The sequence below is a fragment of the Mesoplodon mirus genome (genome assembly GCF_964341445.2).
Source record: "Mesoplodon mirus genome assembly, chromosome: 11".
Taxonomy (NCBI): domain Eukaryota; kingdom Metazoa; phylum Chordata; class Mammalia; order Artiodactyla; family Ziphiidae; genus Mesoplodon; species Mesoplodon mirus.
Genome location: NC_138987.1, coordinates 21,170,576 through 21,191,096, shown reverse-complemented (window position 1 = coordinate 21,191,096; position 20,521 = coordinate 21,170,576). Strand labels below are relative to the sequence as shown.

General features: G+C 40.9%; 1 protein-coding gene across 1 annotated transcript in view; it reads right to left on the bottom strand.

Annotated features, from left to right (window-relative positions):
• The window catches only part of CFAP54 (cilia and flagella associated protein 54), a gene marked incomplete at its 5' end in the record, with an annotated part of 318,667 nt that overhangs the window by 293,338 nt on the left and 4,808 nt on the right, over positions 1-20,521 (bottom strand). The window contains 2 exons of the mRNA XM_082636308.1: positions 13,004-13,147; positions 16,218-16,323. Coding sequence (XP_082492434.1) covers positions 13,004-13,147; positions 16,218-16,323 — 250 coding nt within the window. The remainder of the gene's footprint in view (positions 1-13,003; positions 13,148-16,217; positions 16,324-20,521) is intronic.

Below are 20,521 nucleotides of genomic sequence, written 5' to 3'. Positions count from 1 at the left end.
TTTATAGCAATACAATCCTACCTCAAGAAACAAGAAACATCTCACATAAACAACCTAACCTTACACCTAAAGCAATTAGAGAAAGAAGAACAAAAAACCCCAAAGTTAGCAGAAGGAAAGAAATGAAGATCAGATCAGGACCCGGAGGAAGATGGCGGAAGAGTAAGACGCGGAGATCACCTTCCTCCCCACAGATACATCAGAAATTCATCTACACGTGGAGCAACTCCTACAGAACACCTACTGAACGCTGGCAGAAGACCTCAGACCCCCCAAAAGGCAAGAAACTCCCCACATACCTGGGTAGGGCAAAAGAAAAAAAGAATAAACAGAGACAATAGGATAGGGACGGGACCTGCACCAGTGGGAGGGAGCCATGAAGGAGGAAAAGTTTCGACACACTAGAAGCCCCTTCGCGGGCGGAGACTGCAGGTGGCGGAGGGGGAAAGCTTCGGAGTAGCAGAGGAGAGCACAGCAACAGGGGTGTGGAGGGCAAAGCGGAGAGATTCCGGCACAGAGGATCGGTGCCCTCAGGCACACACCAGCCAGAGAGGCTTGTCTGCTTGGCCGCCGGGGCGGGCGGGGCTGGGAGCTGAGGCTCGGGTATCGGGTTTCAGTCGGAGCGCAGGGAGAGGACTGGGGCTGGCGGCAGGAAGAGAGCCTGAAGGGGTTAGTGCACCACGGCTAGCCCGGAGGGAGTCCGGGGAAAAAGTCTGGAGCTGCCGAAGAGGCAAGAGACTTTTTTCCCTTTTGTTTCCTGGTGCGCGAGGAGAGGGCATTAAGAGGGCTGCTTGGGGAAGCGCCGGAGACAGGCGCGAGCCGCGGCTAAAGGCGCGGACCCCGGAGACGGGCGTGGGACGCTGGGGCTGCTGCTGCCGCTGCCGCTGCCGCCGCCGCCACGGGGCCTGGGTGCCACAGCGCGGGTCACTGTCCGCCCCGCCTCCCGGGGGGCCTGTGCACCCCGCCACTGCCGGGGTCCGGGGACCCGGGGACGGCTTTCCCGGGAAAGCGCACGGAGCGCCTCGGGCTGCTGCAACGTCACGCTGGCCTCTGCCGCCGCAGGCCCGCCCCACACTGCACGCCCCTCCCTCCCCTCTGCCTGAGTGAGCCAGAGCCCCCGGATCAGCAGCTCCTTTAAACCCGTCCTGTCTGAGCCCGGCGACCTACGCGCAGAGGCGGGGCCAGGTCCAAGGCTGAGACCCGGGAGCTGTGAGAGCAGAGAAGAGACAGGGAAATCTCTCTCTGTGCAGCCTCGGAGGCAGCAGATTAAAGCTCCACGGTCCACTTGATGTGCCCTGCGTCTGTGGAGTGCATAAATGGACAGCGAATCATCCCAAATTGAGGAAGTGGACTTTGAGGACAAGATTTAAGACTTTCCCCCCTTTTCCTCTTTTTACAACGAATTATCCCAAATTAAGGAGGTGGGCTTAGAGAGCAAGATTTCAGACTTCTCGCCATTTTCCTCTTTTTACAATGAATTATCCCAAATTGAGGAGGTGGACTTGGAGAGCAAGATTTTTGATTTTTCCCCCTGCTCTCTTTTTGTGAATGTGTATGTGTAATCTTCTGTGTAAGATTCTCTCTGTACAGCTTTGCTTCCACCATATGTCCCAGGGTTCTATCTGTCCGTTTTTTTTCAATAATTACTTTTTAATTTTAATAACGCCACTATATTTCATACTTTATTCTATTTTACTTTACCTGCTCTTTCTTTTTTTTCTACCTTCCCTTCCTCCCTCCCTCCTTCTGCTCCTCCTTTCCTTCTTTCTTTTTCTTTCCTCCCTCCCTCCCACCCTTCTTCTTTCCACTTTCTTTTTCTTTCCTTCCTCCCTCCCTCCCTCCTGTCTTTCTTTCTTTCCTTCCTCCCTCCCTCCCTCCTTCCATTCACTCTTCCTTTTGCTTTCATTCCTCCCTCCCTCCCTCCTCTTTCTTTCTTTCTTTCTTTCCATCCTTCCTCCCTCCCTCCCTCCTTTCTTTCTTTCTTCCTTCCTTCCTTTCTTCCCTTCTTCCTTTCTTTCCTTCTCTCTTTCTTTCTCCTACTAATTCTTTCTTTCTACTTTTTCTCCCTGTTATTCTGAGCCGGGTGGATGAAAGGCTCTTGGTGCTGCAGCCAGGAGTCAGTGCTGTGCCTCTGAAGTGGGAGAGCCAACTTCAGGACACGGGTCCACAAGAGACCTCCCAGCTCCACATAATATCAAGCAGCGAAAATCTCCCAGAGATCTCCATCTCAACACCAGCACCCAGCTTCAGTCAACGACCAGCAAGCTACAGTGCTGGTCACCCTATGCCAAGCAACTAGCAAGGCAGGAACACAACCCCACCCATTAGCAGAGAGGCTATCTAAAAACATAATAAGGCCACAGGCACCCCAAAACACACCACCAGACGTGGACCTGTCCACCAGAAAGACAAGATCGAGCCTCAACCACCGGAACACAGGCACTAGTCCCCCCCACCAGGAAGCCTACACAACCTACTGAAACAACCTTAGCCACTGGGGACAGACACCAAAAACAACGGGAACTACGAATCTGCAGCCTGCAAAAAGGAGACCCCAAACACAGTAAGATAAGCAAAATGAGAAGACGGAAAAACACACAGCAGGTGAAGGAGCAAGATAAAAACCTACCAGACCTAACAAATGAAGAGGTAATAGGCAGTCTACCTGAAAAAGAATTCAGAATAATGATAGTAAAGCTGATCCAAGATTCTATTTCCAAGATCCAAAATCTTGGAAATAGAATAGACAAAATGCAAGAAACAGTTAACAAGGACCTAGAAGAACTAAAGATGAATCAAGCATCGATTAAAAACACAATAAATGAAATGAAAAATACTCTAGAGGGGATCAATAGCAGAATAACTGAGGCAGAAGAACGGATAAGTGAGGTGGAAGATAAAATAGTGGAAATAACTGATGCAGAGCAAAATAAATAAAAAAGAATGAAAAGAACAGAGGACAGTCTCAGAGACCTCTGGGACAACATTAAACGCACCAACATTCGAATTATAGGGGTTCCAGAAGAAGAAGACAAAAAGAAAGGGACTGAGAAAATATTTGAAGAGATTATAGTTGAAAACATCCCTAATATGGGAAAGGAAATAGTTAATCAAGTCCAGGAGGCACAGAGAGTCCCATACAGAATAAACCCAAGGAGAAATATGCCAAGACACATATTAATCAAACTGTCAAAAATTAAACACAAAGAAATCATATTAAAAGCAGCAAGGGAAAAACAACAAATAACACACAAGGGAATCCCCATCAGGTTAACAGCTGATCTCTCAGCAGAAACTCTACAAGCCAGAAGGGAGTGGCAGGACATAATTAAAGTGATGAAGGAGAGAAACCTGCAACCAAGATTACTCTACCCAGCAAGGATCTCATTCAGATTTGATGGAGAAATTAAAACCTTTAAGACAAGCAAAAGCTGAGAGAGTTCAGCACCACCAAACCAGCTTTACAACAAATGCTAAAGGAACTTCTCTAGGCAAGAAACACAACAGAAGGAATATACCTACAATAATGAACCCAAAGCAATTAAGGAAATGGGAATAGGAACATACATATCAATAATTACCTTAAATGTAAATGGAATAAATGCTCCCACCAAAAGATACAGATTGGCTGAATGGATACAAAAACAAGACCTATATATATGCTGTCTACAAGAGACCCACTTCAGACCTAGAGACACATACAGATTGAAAGTAAGGGGATGGAAAAAGATATTCCATGCAAATGGAAATCAAAAGAAAGCTGGAGTAGCAATTCTTATATCAGACAAAATAGACTTTAAAATAAAGACTATTAGAAGAGACAAAGAAGGACACTACATAACGATAAAGGGATCGATCCAAGAAGAAGATATAACAATTGTAAATATTTATGCACCCAACATAGGAGCACCTCAATACATAAGGCAAATACTAACAGCCATAAAAGGGGAAATCGACAGTAACACAATCATAGTAGGGGACTTTAACACCCCACTTTCACCAATGGACAGATCATCCAAAATGAAAATAAATAAGGAAACACAAGCTTTAAATGATACATTAAACAAGATGGACTTAGTTGATATTTATAGGACATTCCATCCAAAAACAACAGAATACACATTTTTCTCAAGTGCTCATGGAACATTCTCCAGGAAAGATCATATCTTGGGTCACAAATCAAGCCTTGGTAAATTTAAGAACATTGAAATTGTATCAAGTATCTTTTCCGACCACAACGCTGTGAGACTAGACATCAATTACAGGAAAAGAGCCGTAAAAAATACAAACACATGGAGGCTAAACAATACACTACTCAATAACGAAGTGATCACTGAAGAAATCAAAGAGGAAATTTTAAAATACCTAGAAACAAATGACAATGGAGACACGATGACCCAAAACCTATGGGACGCAGCAAAAGCAGTTCTAAGGGGGAAGTTTATAGCAATACAATCCCACCTTAAGAAACAGGAAACATCTCGAGTAAACAACCTGACCCTGCACCTAAAGCAATTAGAGAAAGAAGAACAAAAAACCCCCAAAGTTAGCAGAAGGAAAGAAATCATAAAGATCAGATCAGAAATAAATGAAAAAGAAATGAAGGAAACGATAGCAAAGATCAATAAAACTAAAAGCTGGTTCTTTGAGAAGATAAACAAAATTGATAAACCATTAGCCAGACTCATCAAGAAGAAAAGGGAGAAGACTCAAATCAATAGAATTAGAAATGAAAAAGGAAAAGTAATAACTGACACTGCAGAAATACAAAAGATCATGAGAGATTACTACAAGCAACTCTATGCCAATAAAATGGACAACCTGGAAGAAATGGACAAATTCTTAGAAATGCACAACCTGCCAAGAATGAATCAGGAAGTAATAGAAAATAAGAACAGACCAATCACAAGCACTGAAGTTGAAAATGTGATTAAAAATCTTCCAACAAACAAAAGCCCAGGACCAGATGGATTCACAGGCGAATTCTATCAAACATTTAGAGAAGAGCTAACACCTATCCTTCTCAAACTCTTGCAAACTATAGCAGAGGGAGGAACACGCCCAAACTCATTCTACGAGGCCACCATCACCCTGATACCAAAATCAGACAAGGATGTCACAAAGAAAGAAAACTACAGGCCAATATCACTGATGAACATAGAGGCAAAAATCCTCAACAAAATACTAGCAAACAGAATCCAACAGCACATTAAAAGGATCATACAGCATGATCAAGTGGGGTTTATTCCAGGAATGCAAGGATTCTTCAATATACGCAAATCAATCAATGTGATACACCATATTAACAAGTTGAAGGAGAAAAACCATATGATCATTTCAATAGATGCAGAGAAAGCTTTCGACAAAATTCAACACCCATTTATGATAAATACCCTGCAAAAAGTAGGCACAGAGGGAACTTTCCTCAACATAATAAAGGCCATATATGACAAACCCACAGCCAACATTGTCCTCAATGGTGAAAAACTGAAACCATTTCCACTAAGATCAGGAACAAGACAAGGCTGCCCACTCTCCCCACTCTTATTCAACTTAGTTTTGGAAGTTTTAGCCACAGCAATCAGAGAAGAAAAGGAAATAAAAGGAATCCAAATTGGAAAAGAAGAAGTAAAGCTGTCACTGTTTGCAGATGACATGATACTATACATAGAGAATCCTAAAGATGCTACCAGAAAACTACTAGAGCTAATCAATGAATTTGGTAAAGTAGCAGGATACAAAATTAATGCACAGAAATCTCTGGCATTCCTGTACACTAATGATGAAAAATCTGAAAATGAAATCAAGAAAACACTCCCATTTACCACTGCAACAAAAAGAATAAAATATCTAGGAATAAACCTACCTAAGGAGACAAAAGACCTGTATGCAGAAAACTATAAGACACTGATGAAAGAAATTAAAGATGATACAAATAGATGGAGAGATATACCATGCTCCTGGATTGGAAGAATCAATATTGTGAAAATGACTCTACTACCCAAAGCAATCTACAGATTCAATGCAATCCCTATCAAACTACCACTGGCATTTTTCACAGAACTAGAACAAAAAATTTCAAAATTTGTTTGGAAAAACAAAAGACCCCGAATAGCCAAAGCAATCTTGAGAACGAAAAACGGAGCTGGAGGAATCAGGCTCCCTGACTTCAGACTATACTACAAAGCTACAGTAATCAAGACAGTGTGGTACTGGCATAAAAACAGAAAGATAGATCAATGGAACAAGATAGAAAGCCCAGAGATAAACCCACACACATATGGTCAACTTATCTTTGATAAAGGAGGCAGGAATGTACAGTGGAGAAAGGACAGCCTCTTCAATAAGTGGTGCTGGGAAAACTGGACAGGGACATGTAAAAGTATGAGATTAGATCATTCCCTAACACCATACACAAAAATAAGCTCAAAATGGATTAAAGACCTAAATGTAAGGCCAGAAACTATCAAACTCTTAGAGGAAAACATAGGCAGAACACTCTATGACATAAATCACAGCAAGATCCTTTTGGACCCACCTCCTAGAGAAATGGAAATAAAAACAAAGATAAACAAATGGGACCTAATGAAACTTCAAAGCTTTTGCACAGCAAAGGAAACCATAAACAAGACCAAAAGACAACCCTCAGAATGGGAGAAAATATTTGCAAATGAAGCAACTGACAAAGGATTAATCTCCAAAATTTATAAACAGCTCATGCAGCTCAATAGCAAAAAAACAAACAACCCAATCCAAAAATGGGCAGAAGACTTAAATAGGCATTTCTCCAAAGAAGATATACAGACTGCCAACAAACACATGAAAGAATGCTCAACATCATTAATCATTAGAGAAATGCAAATCAAAACTACAATGAGATATCATCTCACACCAGTCAGAATGGCCATCATCAAGAAATCTAGAAACAATAAATGCTGGAGAGGGTGTGGAGAAAAGGGAACACTCTTGCACTGCTGGTGGGAATGTGAATTGGTACAGCCACTATGGAGAACAGTATGGACGTTCCTTAAAAAACTAAAAATAGAACTACCATATGACCCAGCAATCCCACTACTAGGCATATACCCTGAGAAAACCATAATTCAAAAAGAGACATGTACCAAAATGTTCATTGCAGCTCTATTCACAATAGCCCGGAGCTAGAAACAACCTAAGTGTCCATCATCGGATGAATGGATAAAGAAGATGTGGCACATATATACAATGGAATATTACCCAGCCATAAAAAGAAACAAAACTGAGCTATTTGTAATGAGGTGGATAGACCTAGAGTCTGTCATACAGAGTGAAGTAAGAAAGAGAAAGACAAATACCGTATGCTAACACATATATATGGAATTTTAAAAAAAATGTCATGAAGAACCTAGGGGTAAAACGGGAATAAAGACACAGACCTACTTGAGAATGGACTTGAGGATATGGGGAGGGGGAAGGGTAAGCTGTGACAAAGCGAAAGAGAGGCATGGACATATATACACTACCAAACGTAAGGTAGATAGGTAGTGGGAAGCAGCCGCAGAGCACAGGGAGATCAGCTTGGTGCTTTGTGACCGCCTGGAGGGGTGGGATGGGGAGGGTGGGAGGGAGGGAGATGCATGAGGGAAGGGATGTGGGAACAGATGTATATGTATGACTGATTCACTTTGTTATAAAGCAGAAACTAATAAAAAAATAAAAATAAAAAATAATAATAAAATAATAATTAAAAAAAGATCAGATCAGAAAGAAATGAAAAAGAAATGAAGGAAACAATAGCAAAGATCAATAAAACTAAAAGCTGGTTCTTTGAGAAGATAAACAAAATTGATAAACCATTAGCCAGGCTCATCAAGAAAAAAAAGGGAGAAGACTCAATTCATCAGAATTAGAAATTAAAAAGGAGAAGTAACAATTGACACTGCAGAAATACAAAGGATTATGAGATTATTACAAGCAACTATATACCAATAAAATGGACAACCTGGAAGAAATGGACAAATTCTTAGAAAAGCACAACCTCCCAAGACTGAACCGGGAAGAAATAGAAAATATGAACAGACCAATCACAAGCACTGAAATTGAAACTGTGATTAAAAATCTTCCAACAAACAAAAGCCCAGGACCAGAAGGATTCACAGGTGAATTCTATTAAACATTTAGAGAAGAGCTAACACCTATCCTTCTCTAACTCTTCCAAAATATAGTAGAGGGAGGAACACTCCCAAACTCATTCTATGAGGCACCATCACCCTGATACCAAAACCAGACAAAGATGTCACAAAAAAAGAAAACTACAGGCCAATATCACTGATGAACATAGAGGCAAAAATTCTCAACAAAACACTAGCAAACAGAATCCAACAGCACATTAAAAGGATCATATACCATGATCAAGTGGGGTTTATTCCAGGAATGCAAGGATTCTTCAATATATGCCAATCAATGAATGTGATACACCATATTAACAAATTGAAGGAGAAAAACCATATGATCATCTCAATAGATGCAGAAAAAGCTTTTGACAAAATTCAACACCCATTTATGATAAAACTCTCCAGAAAGTAGGCATAGAGGGAACTTTCCTCAACATAATAAAGGCCATATATGACCAACCCACAGACAACACCATTCTCAATGGTGAAAAACTGAAACTATTTCCACTAAGATCAGGAACAAGACAAGGTTGCCCACTCTCACCACTATTATTCAACATAGTTTTGGAAGTTTTAGCCACAGCAATCAGAGAAGAACTAGAAATAAAAAGAATCCAAATCATAAAAGAAGAAGTAAAGCTGTTACTGTTTGCAAATGTCATGATACTATACATAGAGAATCCCAAAGATGCTACCAGAAAACTACTAGAGCTAATCAATGAATTTGGTAAAGTAGCTGGACATAAAATTAATGCACAGAATTCTCTTTCATTCCTATACACTAATGATGAAAAATTTGAAAGAGAAATTAAGGAAACACTCCCATTTACTGTTGCAACAAAAAGAATAAAATACCTAGGAATAAACCTACCTAAGGAGACAAAAGACCTGTATGCAGAAAACTATAAGACACTGATTAAAGAAATTAAAACTGATACAAACAGATGGAGAGATATACCATGCTCTTGGATTGGAAGAATCAACATTGTGAAAATGACTCTACTACCCAAAGCCATCTACAGATTCAGTGCAATCCCTATCAAACTACCAATGGCATTTTTCACAGAATTAGAAAAAATTTTTCACAATTTGTATGGAAACATAAAAGACCCTTAACAGCCAAAGCAATCTTAAGAAAGCAAAACAGAGCTGGAGGAATCAGGCTTCCTGACTTCAGACTCTACTACAAAACTACAGTAATCAAGGCAGTATGGTACTGGCACAAAAACAGAAATATACATCAATGGAACAGGATAGAAAGCCCAAAGATAAACCCACAGACATATGGTCACCTTATCTTTGACAAAGGAAGCAAGAATATACAATGTAGAAAGAAGTCAGCCTCTTCAATAAGTGGTGCTGGGAAAACTGGACAGGTACATGCAAAAGAATGAAATTGGAACACTCCTTAACACCATACAGGAAAATAAACTCAAAATGGATTAAAGACCTAAATGTGAAGCCAGACACCATAAAACTCTTAGAGGAAAACATAGGCAGAACACTCTATGACATACATCACAGCAAGATCCTTTTTGACCCACCTCCTAAAGAAACAGAAATAAAAACAAAAATAAACAAATGGGACCTAATGAAACTTCAAAGCTTTTGCACAGCAAAGGAAACCATAGACAAGACGAAAAGACAACCCTCAGAACGGGAGAAAATATTTTCAAATGAAGCAACTGACAAAGGATTAATCTCCAAAATATACAGGCAGCTCATGCAGCTCAATATCAAAGAAACAAACAACCCAATCCAAAAATGAGCAGAAGACCTAAACAGACATTTCTCCACAGAAGAAATACAGATTGCCAGCAAACACATGAAAGGATGCTCAACATCACTAATCATTAGAGAAATGCAAATCAAAACTACAATGAGGTATCACCTCACACCGGTCAGAATGGCCATCATCAAAAAATCTACAAATTATAAATGCTGGAGAGGGTGTGGAGAAAAGGGAACCCTCTTGCACTGTTGGTGGGAATGTGAATTGGTACAGCCACTATGGAGAACAGTATGACTGTTCCTTAAAAAACCAAAAATAGAATTACCATATGACCCAGCAATCCCACTACTAGGCATATACCCTAAGAAAACCATAATTCAAAAAGAGTAATATACCACAATGTTCATTGCAGCTCTATTTACAATAGCCCGGAGATGGAAGCAACCTAAGTGTCCATCCACAGATGAATGGATAAAGAAGATGTGGTACATATATACAATGGAATATTACTCAGCCATAAAAAGAAACGAAATTATTTGTAGTGAGGTGGGTGGACCTAGAGACTGTCATACAGAGTGAAGTAAGTCAGAAAGAGGAAAACAAATACTGTATGGTAACACATATACATGGAATCTAAAAAAAAAAATTTGTTCTGAAGAACCTAGGGGCAGGACGGGAATAAAGATGCAGACGTAGAGAATGGACTTGAGGACACGGAAGGGGGAAGGGTAAACTGGGATGAAGTGAGAGAGTGGCATGGACATATATACACTACCAAATGTAAAATAGATAGCTAGTGGGAAGCAGCCACATAGCACAGGGAGATCAGCTCGGTGCTTTGTGTTCACCTAGAGGGGTGGGATAGGGAGGGTGAGGGAGACGCAAGAGGGAGCGGATATGGGGATATATGTAAACGTATAGCTGATTCACTTTGCTATACAGCAGAAACTAACACACCATTGTAAAGCAATTATACTCCAATAAAGATGTTTAAAAAAAAAAGAAGTGGGAGGTAAGAGAGCAGAAGAGGTCTACAACAGTTTCCTGCTTGGGTTACTGGCTGGAGCCAATTATGGAAGAAAAAAAGATGAGCTCAGTTTTGGACACGACAAGTATGAGATCTTTATGATGTTCACTGGATAGATAGGGAGTTCAGAAGAGAGATTTCGGCTAGAGAATCATCAGTACTACTGGGAGTGGAGAGTCTTAGTAACACAAATGAGCCTTAGTCTACCAGGCAGACTTCCTGCTTGGATACATGTAAACTATTTCTAGCCACCATGTAGTTGGTTTCACAGCTAGGGAAGCTGAATGGAAATGGAAGCAGAATAATTCAACAGTGTAAGAGAGAGATATGGAAGCCTGGACCAGGGTGATATAGGAGGGGCCTTAAAAATTCAAACTTTTCATTCAGCACTCTTCCCAATGGGGCACTGAGATATTACAGTTTATAAGAAATAAGGATTTGGTCATTCAGTTGGCCAAAATACATTTCTCATATGTATCTGGCCTTCATCCACAGTTCCTAGCTCTCCCAAAACCCTTGGAATTTCGTAAGTGTTAAGAGTGACAAACATATGTTCTGCTATGTTCATGAGGTACTTTTGGAAAGTGCCTAAGCATGGAGGTTAGTTGCCTGTGGAGCCAACCATGTGATTAGAGGTTTAGCACTTTTAGTCCCAGCCCCTGACCTCCAGGGAAGGGGGAAGGGGCTGGAAGTTGAATCTATCACCGATGGCCAATGATTCAATCAATCATGACTATGCTATGAATCCTCCATAAAAACCCAAAAGGATGGGTTTGGGAAGCTTCCAGGGTGATGAACACGTGGAGGTGCTGGGAGAGTGGTGTGTCTGCAGAGGCCATGGAAGCCCCGCACCCTTTCCCCACACCTTGCTCTATGTATCTCTTCCCTCAGGCTGTTGCTGAGTTATATTATATCCTTTTATAATAAACCTGTAATCTAGTAAGTAAAATGTTTCCACAAGTTCTGTGAACCACTGCAGCAAATTATCGGGCCCAAGGAGGGGGTCGCGGGAACCTGTGATTTATAGCCAGTCAGTCAGAAGTACAGGTAATGACCTGAGCTTGCAACTGGCATCTGAAGTGGGAGGAGGTGGTTTTGTAAGACTGATCCCTCAAACTGTGGGATCTGACACTGTCTCTGGGTAGATGGTCAGAATTGAGTTGAACTGTAGGACATTCACCTGGTGTCCCAAGAATTATTTGTTGGTATCAGGATGCCCACCCGTCCACGCCATACAATTTAAGCACCCACTCACATTGCCCAGTATTCTCATTCATGCACCTATGTTACAAACTGAATGTGCCTTCAAACATGCTTGAGCTTTTCTGCATATTAAACCACATGTTGTTTCCAAGGCCTAGAATAATCATTAAATTTGGAATAACATAGCCTTGCAGTCAGACTGATTAGGGTTCAAACACCAGCTCTGCCCACTGCTTTAAGGGGGCTGGGTTTCTCACTCTCCAGTAAGCCTCAGTTTCTTCATCTGTAAAAGAGGCATAATAGTACCCGTCTCTTAGGACTGCCATGAGGCTGCAAGATAACAATTCATATATTGCATTTAGAAGACTATGTAGCACATGGTAACTGCTCTACCAGTGACTCATTGGTAGCAATTAACATAATAATACTGGTATAGTAGAAAAAAGCATAAAATTTCTTTTGTATCAAAAGATCTATGTTTCCTCTCCAGAGCCACTACTTATTATACTGTGTGATTAGCTTTCTTTTTCTCTCCTGTACAACAGGGATAATAACAGTATCTAACTCATAGAGTTATTGTGAAGATCCAATGTTTTCTGAAGTACTTTGTAGACTAAAAGCATTCTACCAATACTAGTTATAATAATAATAATAAATACTGTCTCCTGGATGAATAAGTGATTATAGTGACACAATCTCCAAAGCATCTTTACAAAATTTAATAAGTGCACTTTCTCATCCAGCACAGAAAATATTTATTAAGTAACTTACAGCACGCAAGTAAATACCATGCTAAGCAAATGAAAGACATTTAGAAGCTGTCAAGTAAAGGACAGACTATTGCATAATCATAAATGGTAGCTATTTTAGCTACTGCTTTCATCTTACCGTATGCGCAGCACTTTTGTCTTCAAAGCCTTCTGGAAAAAAGACACTTTTGAATTGGTTCACATCTGCTTTATTCTCGTCAAAGTTGATGCTGAACTGCTGAAGGTATCTCCCATAGCACTGTAAAAGGGCCAATTTATATTCCTGAAATAAAAAGAGGACTTGATGAAGGTTTCAAACTATCATTTTGCTTATCATTACTAAAATGAGGTAATATTCATATTATTCTTGATAGTGTCAATGTTGATTACTATTACTGGTATTACTATCACCATGACGCCATTATCCCTACTATTTCCAAACACAAACTTAACCGACACTGTGCTTGGCAATGCATGTGCGTTATTTCATTTAATCCTCCTCATAACAAGCCAGTTGTGAGATGAGACCGTCATGACCTCAAAGATGGGAATATTCACCAGGGCACTGTGTGTGGTAATCACCTGGATATACTCAAGAACCAAAGGTTTAACCTCAACAGATCAAGGTAACCCACAAACTCAGTGAGAGAGGCAGAGGAGTTGCATAACCAGCCCTGCTTCTCTGATACCTCCTAAGCTCCAAAAAAGAAAGAAAGAGTAGGAGAGGGCAGAAACGGAGGGACAAAAGGGGGAAGGAGGGAGAAAAGAAGGGAGGGAGAAAAAAGAAAAAAGGAAGGAAAGAAGGAAAGAAAGAAGGGAGAAGAGAAAAATGCAGGGGATGAGATGGCTCATCTGTCGACAGTCTCTGAAGTTACATCAGGACGAATCAAAAAAGCCTGAGCTGCTATGATTCTTGTTAGTTCTAATTCATGCTTACATTCCAATTACAAAGTCAGATGCCTCATTTCTGAAGCCCACGGGGCACAGTTGACCTGGAGAGTTTCAGGGCGGTGGATGTGAGCAGGGTTTTACATATGACTCAGCTGCAACCCTTTCTCTGCTTCCTCCCCTGCAACTGTGTTTCCAGGAAAAGCAGCTGCCCTGGGTGTGAACTGCCTATTGGGTGACCTCACCCCTCAGGAGGCACCACGGTCAAACGCTGTTTTGTTTCTATTTCTATTGACTTGTTTGTTACTTGCTCACTAATTCTGAATCTTTTCGCTCTAGCTTTGATTCACATAATGAATTCAAATCTAGGTTCAAAACCAGCGTGGTCCAACAAGATGAGTTCTACTGTAACTAAAATAAAACTAGATTCTAGAAACCAAAGTAACCACTCAAGTTTGTTTCCAGGATTACAAATACCTTTACTGGCCCACTTTCCCGTCACTGAAAAGTAGTTAAAACCTTTTCTTTGTTCCTCTAAGTAAATTTGTAAATATCCTACCTGAAATATTCTGAATCCTTAGCCACTACCCAACATCAACTTGCTTGATCAACCTGTAAAATGCTCCTTCTTCTTCCTTCCAACCACCTGGATACTTCTCAAACCACCCCAAACTGGGCTGTGTATCACCAGCTTCTTATTATGTTGAGCAGAAGCATAAAAATAGGGGGGCACGCCTCTAATTCTGGTCAAAACTATTATTCCACTTCACATGAATATAGCTTACAAGTTGGATCTCACCTGGGGCTTTTTTCTGTGGTTTTCCAAACTCCGTATGGTCCAATTACATGGAGCTAAGATGATTCTCTAATTTGGGCAGCAGAAAATAGATCTTAGTGCTTCCTTATGAAAGTTCCTCCACATCTTAGCCTCTAATTGGTAACTTTCCCTCCCAGACCAAAAAGATTCAAGTCCAGAAAGTAGAAATGGAGGAGGGAAATGAAGCTGAGAAACTAGATTGAGAAGACTTGAAACTACCCCCACGGAGTTAACAGAAGCTCATGACAAATAGAAATTCGTAAGCTTGTCTTACAGAACAGATAAGGGAACGGCTTGGTAAAACCGCTTTGTTTGTGAACTACCTTAATTGATTAAGCCCGCTTTAGTTTTGTTTTGTTTTGTTTTCTCCTCTTTCTTTTTTCCTCTCATAAATTGCATAACTTCCCAGCTTCACGCAGCTCGGCTGTTTCACAGGAACTTGGAGTCAGCTCTTGCCCACGGCGAACCGGCTGGGGCTGGTTGGGACCACTGACCCTAAAACTGGGCCTGCGCAGGTGACCCTTGAATGGCCTTTTGACGTCAGAGGCTGGAAAACTCCGCCCTCCGGTCCTGCTAAACGCCTCCATTTTGAATACACAGAAGCACGTAGCCCAGATGAACCTGCGCAGAACACCGACTACCTCACCATTTTCCGTACCTCCAGTCATCTTTCCCCGCCGTGCCTAAAACCACTCTGCTTATATCTCGTAAATATCCCCAACTCCCTCGCCTTAGGGGAGGCGGATCTGAGACTCGTTCTTCGCTTGGCTGCCTTGTGAATAAACTCTTTCTCTGCTGCAAACCTCAGCGGCTCAGCATTTGGCTCTCTCTGCGTGGGGAAAATGGACCTGGCTCGGTAACAGACTGAATACTGCTGGTGTCTGGCGTAAAATCACTTTGTGTAAAATAACTCTTAGTCCAAGGATCCCACGTGTGCCAAAGACTCATATTTAATTTGGAATAATTTGGGCCTGTGCCAGACCTTAGAGGGAAAATTCACATTTTCGTTCACTGAAAACCCAGCCATGGTGTGGTCTTATCAAACTTAAGTCTATGAGTCCACAGCAATCCAATACTTCCGCATTGCTGTAGAACTAGAAAAAGGGCACAAAGTCGGTTGGAATACAACACCGAGCAAGAAACAGGGTATGTATGGAATGACCGCTGTAATTACTGATACATACAGCAAAATGTAAAGAAGGAGCTGAAAGTCATTAAAACAAGGCACCTGGAAGCAAGCAACATAGCAGCAAGGCCAGGAGCTATGAGAGTTGTCTGCTGGGCAAGGCCAGCCATGTGAAAAACAACAGGAAGTGGTGTCTGGGCTCCTTTGTATAAGGTAGGAACATGATGACTCAGCATTTCCTGTCGGGCGCCTACCACACCCTCTGTTAACTAGTGGCTGTGCTTATGCTTCGCCAGCCGTCTTTCTGTTCAGGAATCTCTCACCTCTGGAGAATCCCAACCACAAAATTTTAGAGTGAACACTTTTTTGGTTACTGTGCGTCATTAAAATTTGTATGTATTCCCTTATATTTTTCTAAGAAAAAAAATCAAATCATGTAAAATGGGAATGGTATCAAATCAAAAAGATAATAATTAGCCAAATGAGTTTCATTTGGGCTCTTTTTACTCCGGACGTACTTACTTTCATTTCACAAAGTCTATCTCCAACCTTCAGAAGCTTTTCGTTGTAATAGGCAGCTGGCAGCCGGGGGGCGTATTTGGTCCAGATATTAAACAAAGAGGTGGCACTGTAAAAATCATAAAGTAAAATGATATCCTCAAAGTCAGCAGAAAACCTAAATTAGCAAGCAATACTTTGAAACTTACCTTGTGCTCTTTTTTTTTTAAAGTATTCAGGTGGGGGGTTTTATAAATTTATTTATTTATTTTTGGCGCGTTGGGTCTTCCTTGCTTAGCACAGGCTTTCTCTAGTTGCGGTGAGCGGGGATCGGGGGCTGCTCTTCGTTGTGGTGCGTGGGCTTCTCATTGCGGTGGCTTCTCGTTGTGGATCAGGGGCTCTAGGCACCCGGGCTTCAGTAGTTGTGGTTCATGGGCTCTAGAGCGCAGGCTCAGTAGTTGTGGTGCACAGGCTTAGTTGCACCACGGCATGTGGGATCTTCCCAGACCAGGCCTTGAACCCGTGTACCCTGCATTGGCAGGCGGATTCTTAACCACTGTGCCACCAGGGAAGTCCATGCTCTTTTTAATGTGCTTTATTGTTAATGTCTAATTATTGATAAACGTAATTATGGTTAAAAGTATTGTTTCCTTTATAACAAGCACTGATAGTTCTTTATACGCATTTTTAATGGTTTTAATTTTACTATTTTTTATTGGGGTATAGTTGATATATAATATTATATAAGTTTTAGATGTACAACATAGTGATTCACAATTTTATAGTTATTATCAAATATTGACCATATTTCCTGTGCTGTACAATATATCCTTGTAGCTTATTTATTTTATACATAGTAGTTTGTACCTCTTAATCCCCTACCTCCATCTTTCCCCTCCCCCTTCTAGAACAAACCACTAGTTTGTTCTCTATGTCTGGGAGTCCATTTCTTTTTTGTTATATTCACTAGTTTGTTGTATTTTTTAGATTCCACATAGAAGTGATATCGTACAGTATTCGTCATTCTCTGTCTGACTTCTTTCACCTAGCATAATGCCCTCCAAGTCTATCCATGTTGTTGCAAATAGCAAGATTTTATTCTTTGTTATGGCTGAGTAATATTCCATTGTGTGCGTGCCCTCGTGTGTGTGTGTGATAAAGACATCTTCTTTATCCATTCATCTGTTGAAGGACACAGGTTGTTTCCATATCTTAGCTATTATAAATACTGCTGCTATGAACATTGGGACTATACTCTTTGTATGCATTTTTTTAAATTGACTTTATTTTTTAGAGTAGTTCTAAGTCCACAGAAAAACTGAGCAGAAAGTATAGAGATTCCCTGTATACCACCATCTCCCGCACAGGCACAGCCTCCTCCATTATCAACATCACCCACCAAAGTGGTACATTTGTTAACAATTAATGAACCTACACTGACACATCATTATCACCCAGTGTCCATAGTTTACATTAGTGTTTATCCTTGGTGTTGTCCATTCTGTGGGTTTGGACAAATGTATAATGACATGTATCCACCATTGTATCATACAGGGTAGTTTCACTGCCCTAAAGATCGTCTGTGCTCTGCCTGTTCATCACTCCCTCCCCACTAACCCCAGGCAACCATTGAACTTTTTACTCTCTCCATAGTTTTGCCTTTTTCAAAATGTCATATAGTTGGAATCATATATATGTATCATTTTCAGATTGGCTTCTTTCACTTAGTAATCTGCATGTAAGATTCACCCATGTTTTTTCCATGGCTTGATAGCTTATTTCCTTTTAGCATTGAATAATATTCCATTGTCTGTATATACCACAGTTTATCAGTTTACTTACTGAGAGACATCTTGTTTGCGTCCAAGTCTTAGCAATTTGAGTAAAGCTGCTATTAACATCCTTGTGCAGATTTTCATATGGACATAAGTTTTCAACTCCTTTGGGTAAATACCAAGGATCACAACTGCTGGATTATATGGTAAGAGTGTGTTTAGTTTTGTAAGAAAACATCAAGCTGTCTTCAAAAGTGGCTTGTACCTCTTTGCATTTCCACCAGCAGTGAATGAGAATTTTCCTGTTGACCCACATCCTTGTCAGCATTTGGTCTTCTTATTGTTCTGAATTTTGGTCATTCTAATAGTTGTGTAGTGGTATCTCGTTGTTTTAACTTGCATCTTCCTGATAACATATGATTTAGAGCATCTTTTCATATATGTATTTGCCATTTGTGTATCTTCCTTGGGTAGATGTCTGTTAAGTTTTTTGGCTCGTTTTTTTTTTTTTTTTTTTTGCGGTACGCAGGCCTCTCACTGTTGTGGCCTCTCCCATTGCGGAGCACAGGCTCCGGACACGCAGGGTCAGCGGCCATGGCTCACGGGCCCCACCACTCCGCGGCATGTGGGATCTTCCCGGACTGGGGCACGAACCCGCGTTCCCTGCATCGGCAGGCGGACTCAACCACTGCGCCACCAGGGAAGCCCTTGGCTTCCTTTTTAAATCAGGTTGTTTGTTTTCCTAATGCTGAGTTTCTAGAGTTCTATGTATATTTTGGATAGTAGTCCTATCAGATACGTCTTTTGCAAGTATTTTCTCCCAGTCTGTGGCTTGGCTTTCATTCGCTTGACAGTGTCTTTCACAGGGCAGAAAATTTTAATTTTAATGAGGTCCAATTTATCAATTCTTTCTTTCATGGATCGTGCCTTTGGTGTTGTATCTTAAAAGTCATTGTCAAACCCACGGTCATCTAGATTTCTCCTACATTATCTTCTAGGAGTTTTACAGCATTGCATTTTACATTTAGGTGTGTGATCCATTTTGAGTTAATTTTGGGGAAGGATGTAAAAGTCTGTGTCTAGATTCAGTTTTTCACATGTGCATGTCCAGTTGTTCCAGCACCATTGTTAAAAAGACTGTCTTTGCTCCATTGTATTAACATTACTCCTTTGTGATAGACCAGTTGACTATATTTATGTCAGTCTGGGCTCTTTATTCTGTGCCTTTGATCTATTTGTCCATTCTTTTGCCATACCACGCTGTCTTGGTTAGTGTAGCTTTATAGTAAGTCTTGAAGTCAGGTAGTGTCAGTCCTCCAACTTTGTTCTTCTTCAGTATTGTTTTGCCTATTCTTGGTCTTTTGGCACATGAATATTTTTCATTTCATTTTCACAACAACTGAGATGGGTAATATCAGTATCCAAAATATACAGTTGATGAAACTGAGGCAGGGTGCATCTATGCTCGTAGCCAGTATATTACTGGGCCTTCCAGTCCTCTGGAATATGAACTCCCTGAGGGCAAGGACCTCGTGTATATTATTCATTGCCCAGCCCCCAAGAGTAGTGAATGTCTAGTATATGTCAGTACTCAATACACACTTGTTGAAAGAATGAATGAATGCATATAAACGACTAGGGAAAAGAATTCCTTGTTCTTTTTTTTTTTTTTTTTTTTTGCTTTTCTGTAGAGAGTTCCAGGGTTCAAATACCCAGTCAGTTTAGGGCTATGCTTCCTACATGGTTTCTGTTCAGAATTCAAAGGGTAGCAGATCACTGCCTGTTTTGTTCACTCATTTAGTTAATATTTACTCCTTCCCCCCTCTCAGAAATTATTAATGCTTCTAGGAAAAATCCAAATTTCTCTTAGCAGTCGTCCAGTCCTATCTCATAAATTTCTACATAAGAATGGTGTTATGGACAATATGTGCATCCCGTCAAAATTCATATGTTGAAGCCCTAATCCACAGTGTAGCTGTATTTGGAGAGGGAGACTCTAAGGAAGTAATTAAGGTTAAATGAGGTCATAAGGGTGGGGCCCTAGTCCACTGGGATTAATCCATTCTAAAAAGAGACACCAGAGAGCTTGTTCTCTCTCCCTCTCTCTCTCTCTAACCGCCCCACCCCCATCCCATCTCTGTCTCTCTGTGCTTGCACAGAGGAAAGGCTATATGAGAACAAAGTGGACATCTGCAAGCCAGGAAGAGAGCTCTCACCAGAAACTGCTCCTGCCAGACCCTTGTCTGGGACTTTTAGCCTCCAGAACTGTGAGAAAACAAATTTCCGTTGCTTAAGCCACCCAGTCTATGGTATTTTGTTATGGCAGCCCAAACTGACTAATTAGTAATTACTAGTTAGTAATTAGTAGCCCAAGCTGACTAATACAGACAGGAAGCTAAACTTAAGGACTGAAGATGGCTCTAGTATCAATATTTACCGTGTACACGTTGGGGTATTAATGGAACAACCTCAACAGAAACATGTCAATTAATTCATTTAGGTAATTAAATGAGTGACAAGGGAAGAGGGGGTACAGGGTATTCCTACCTTCAT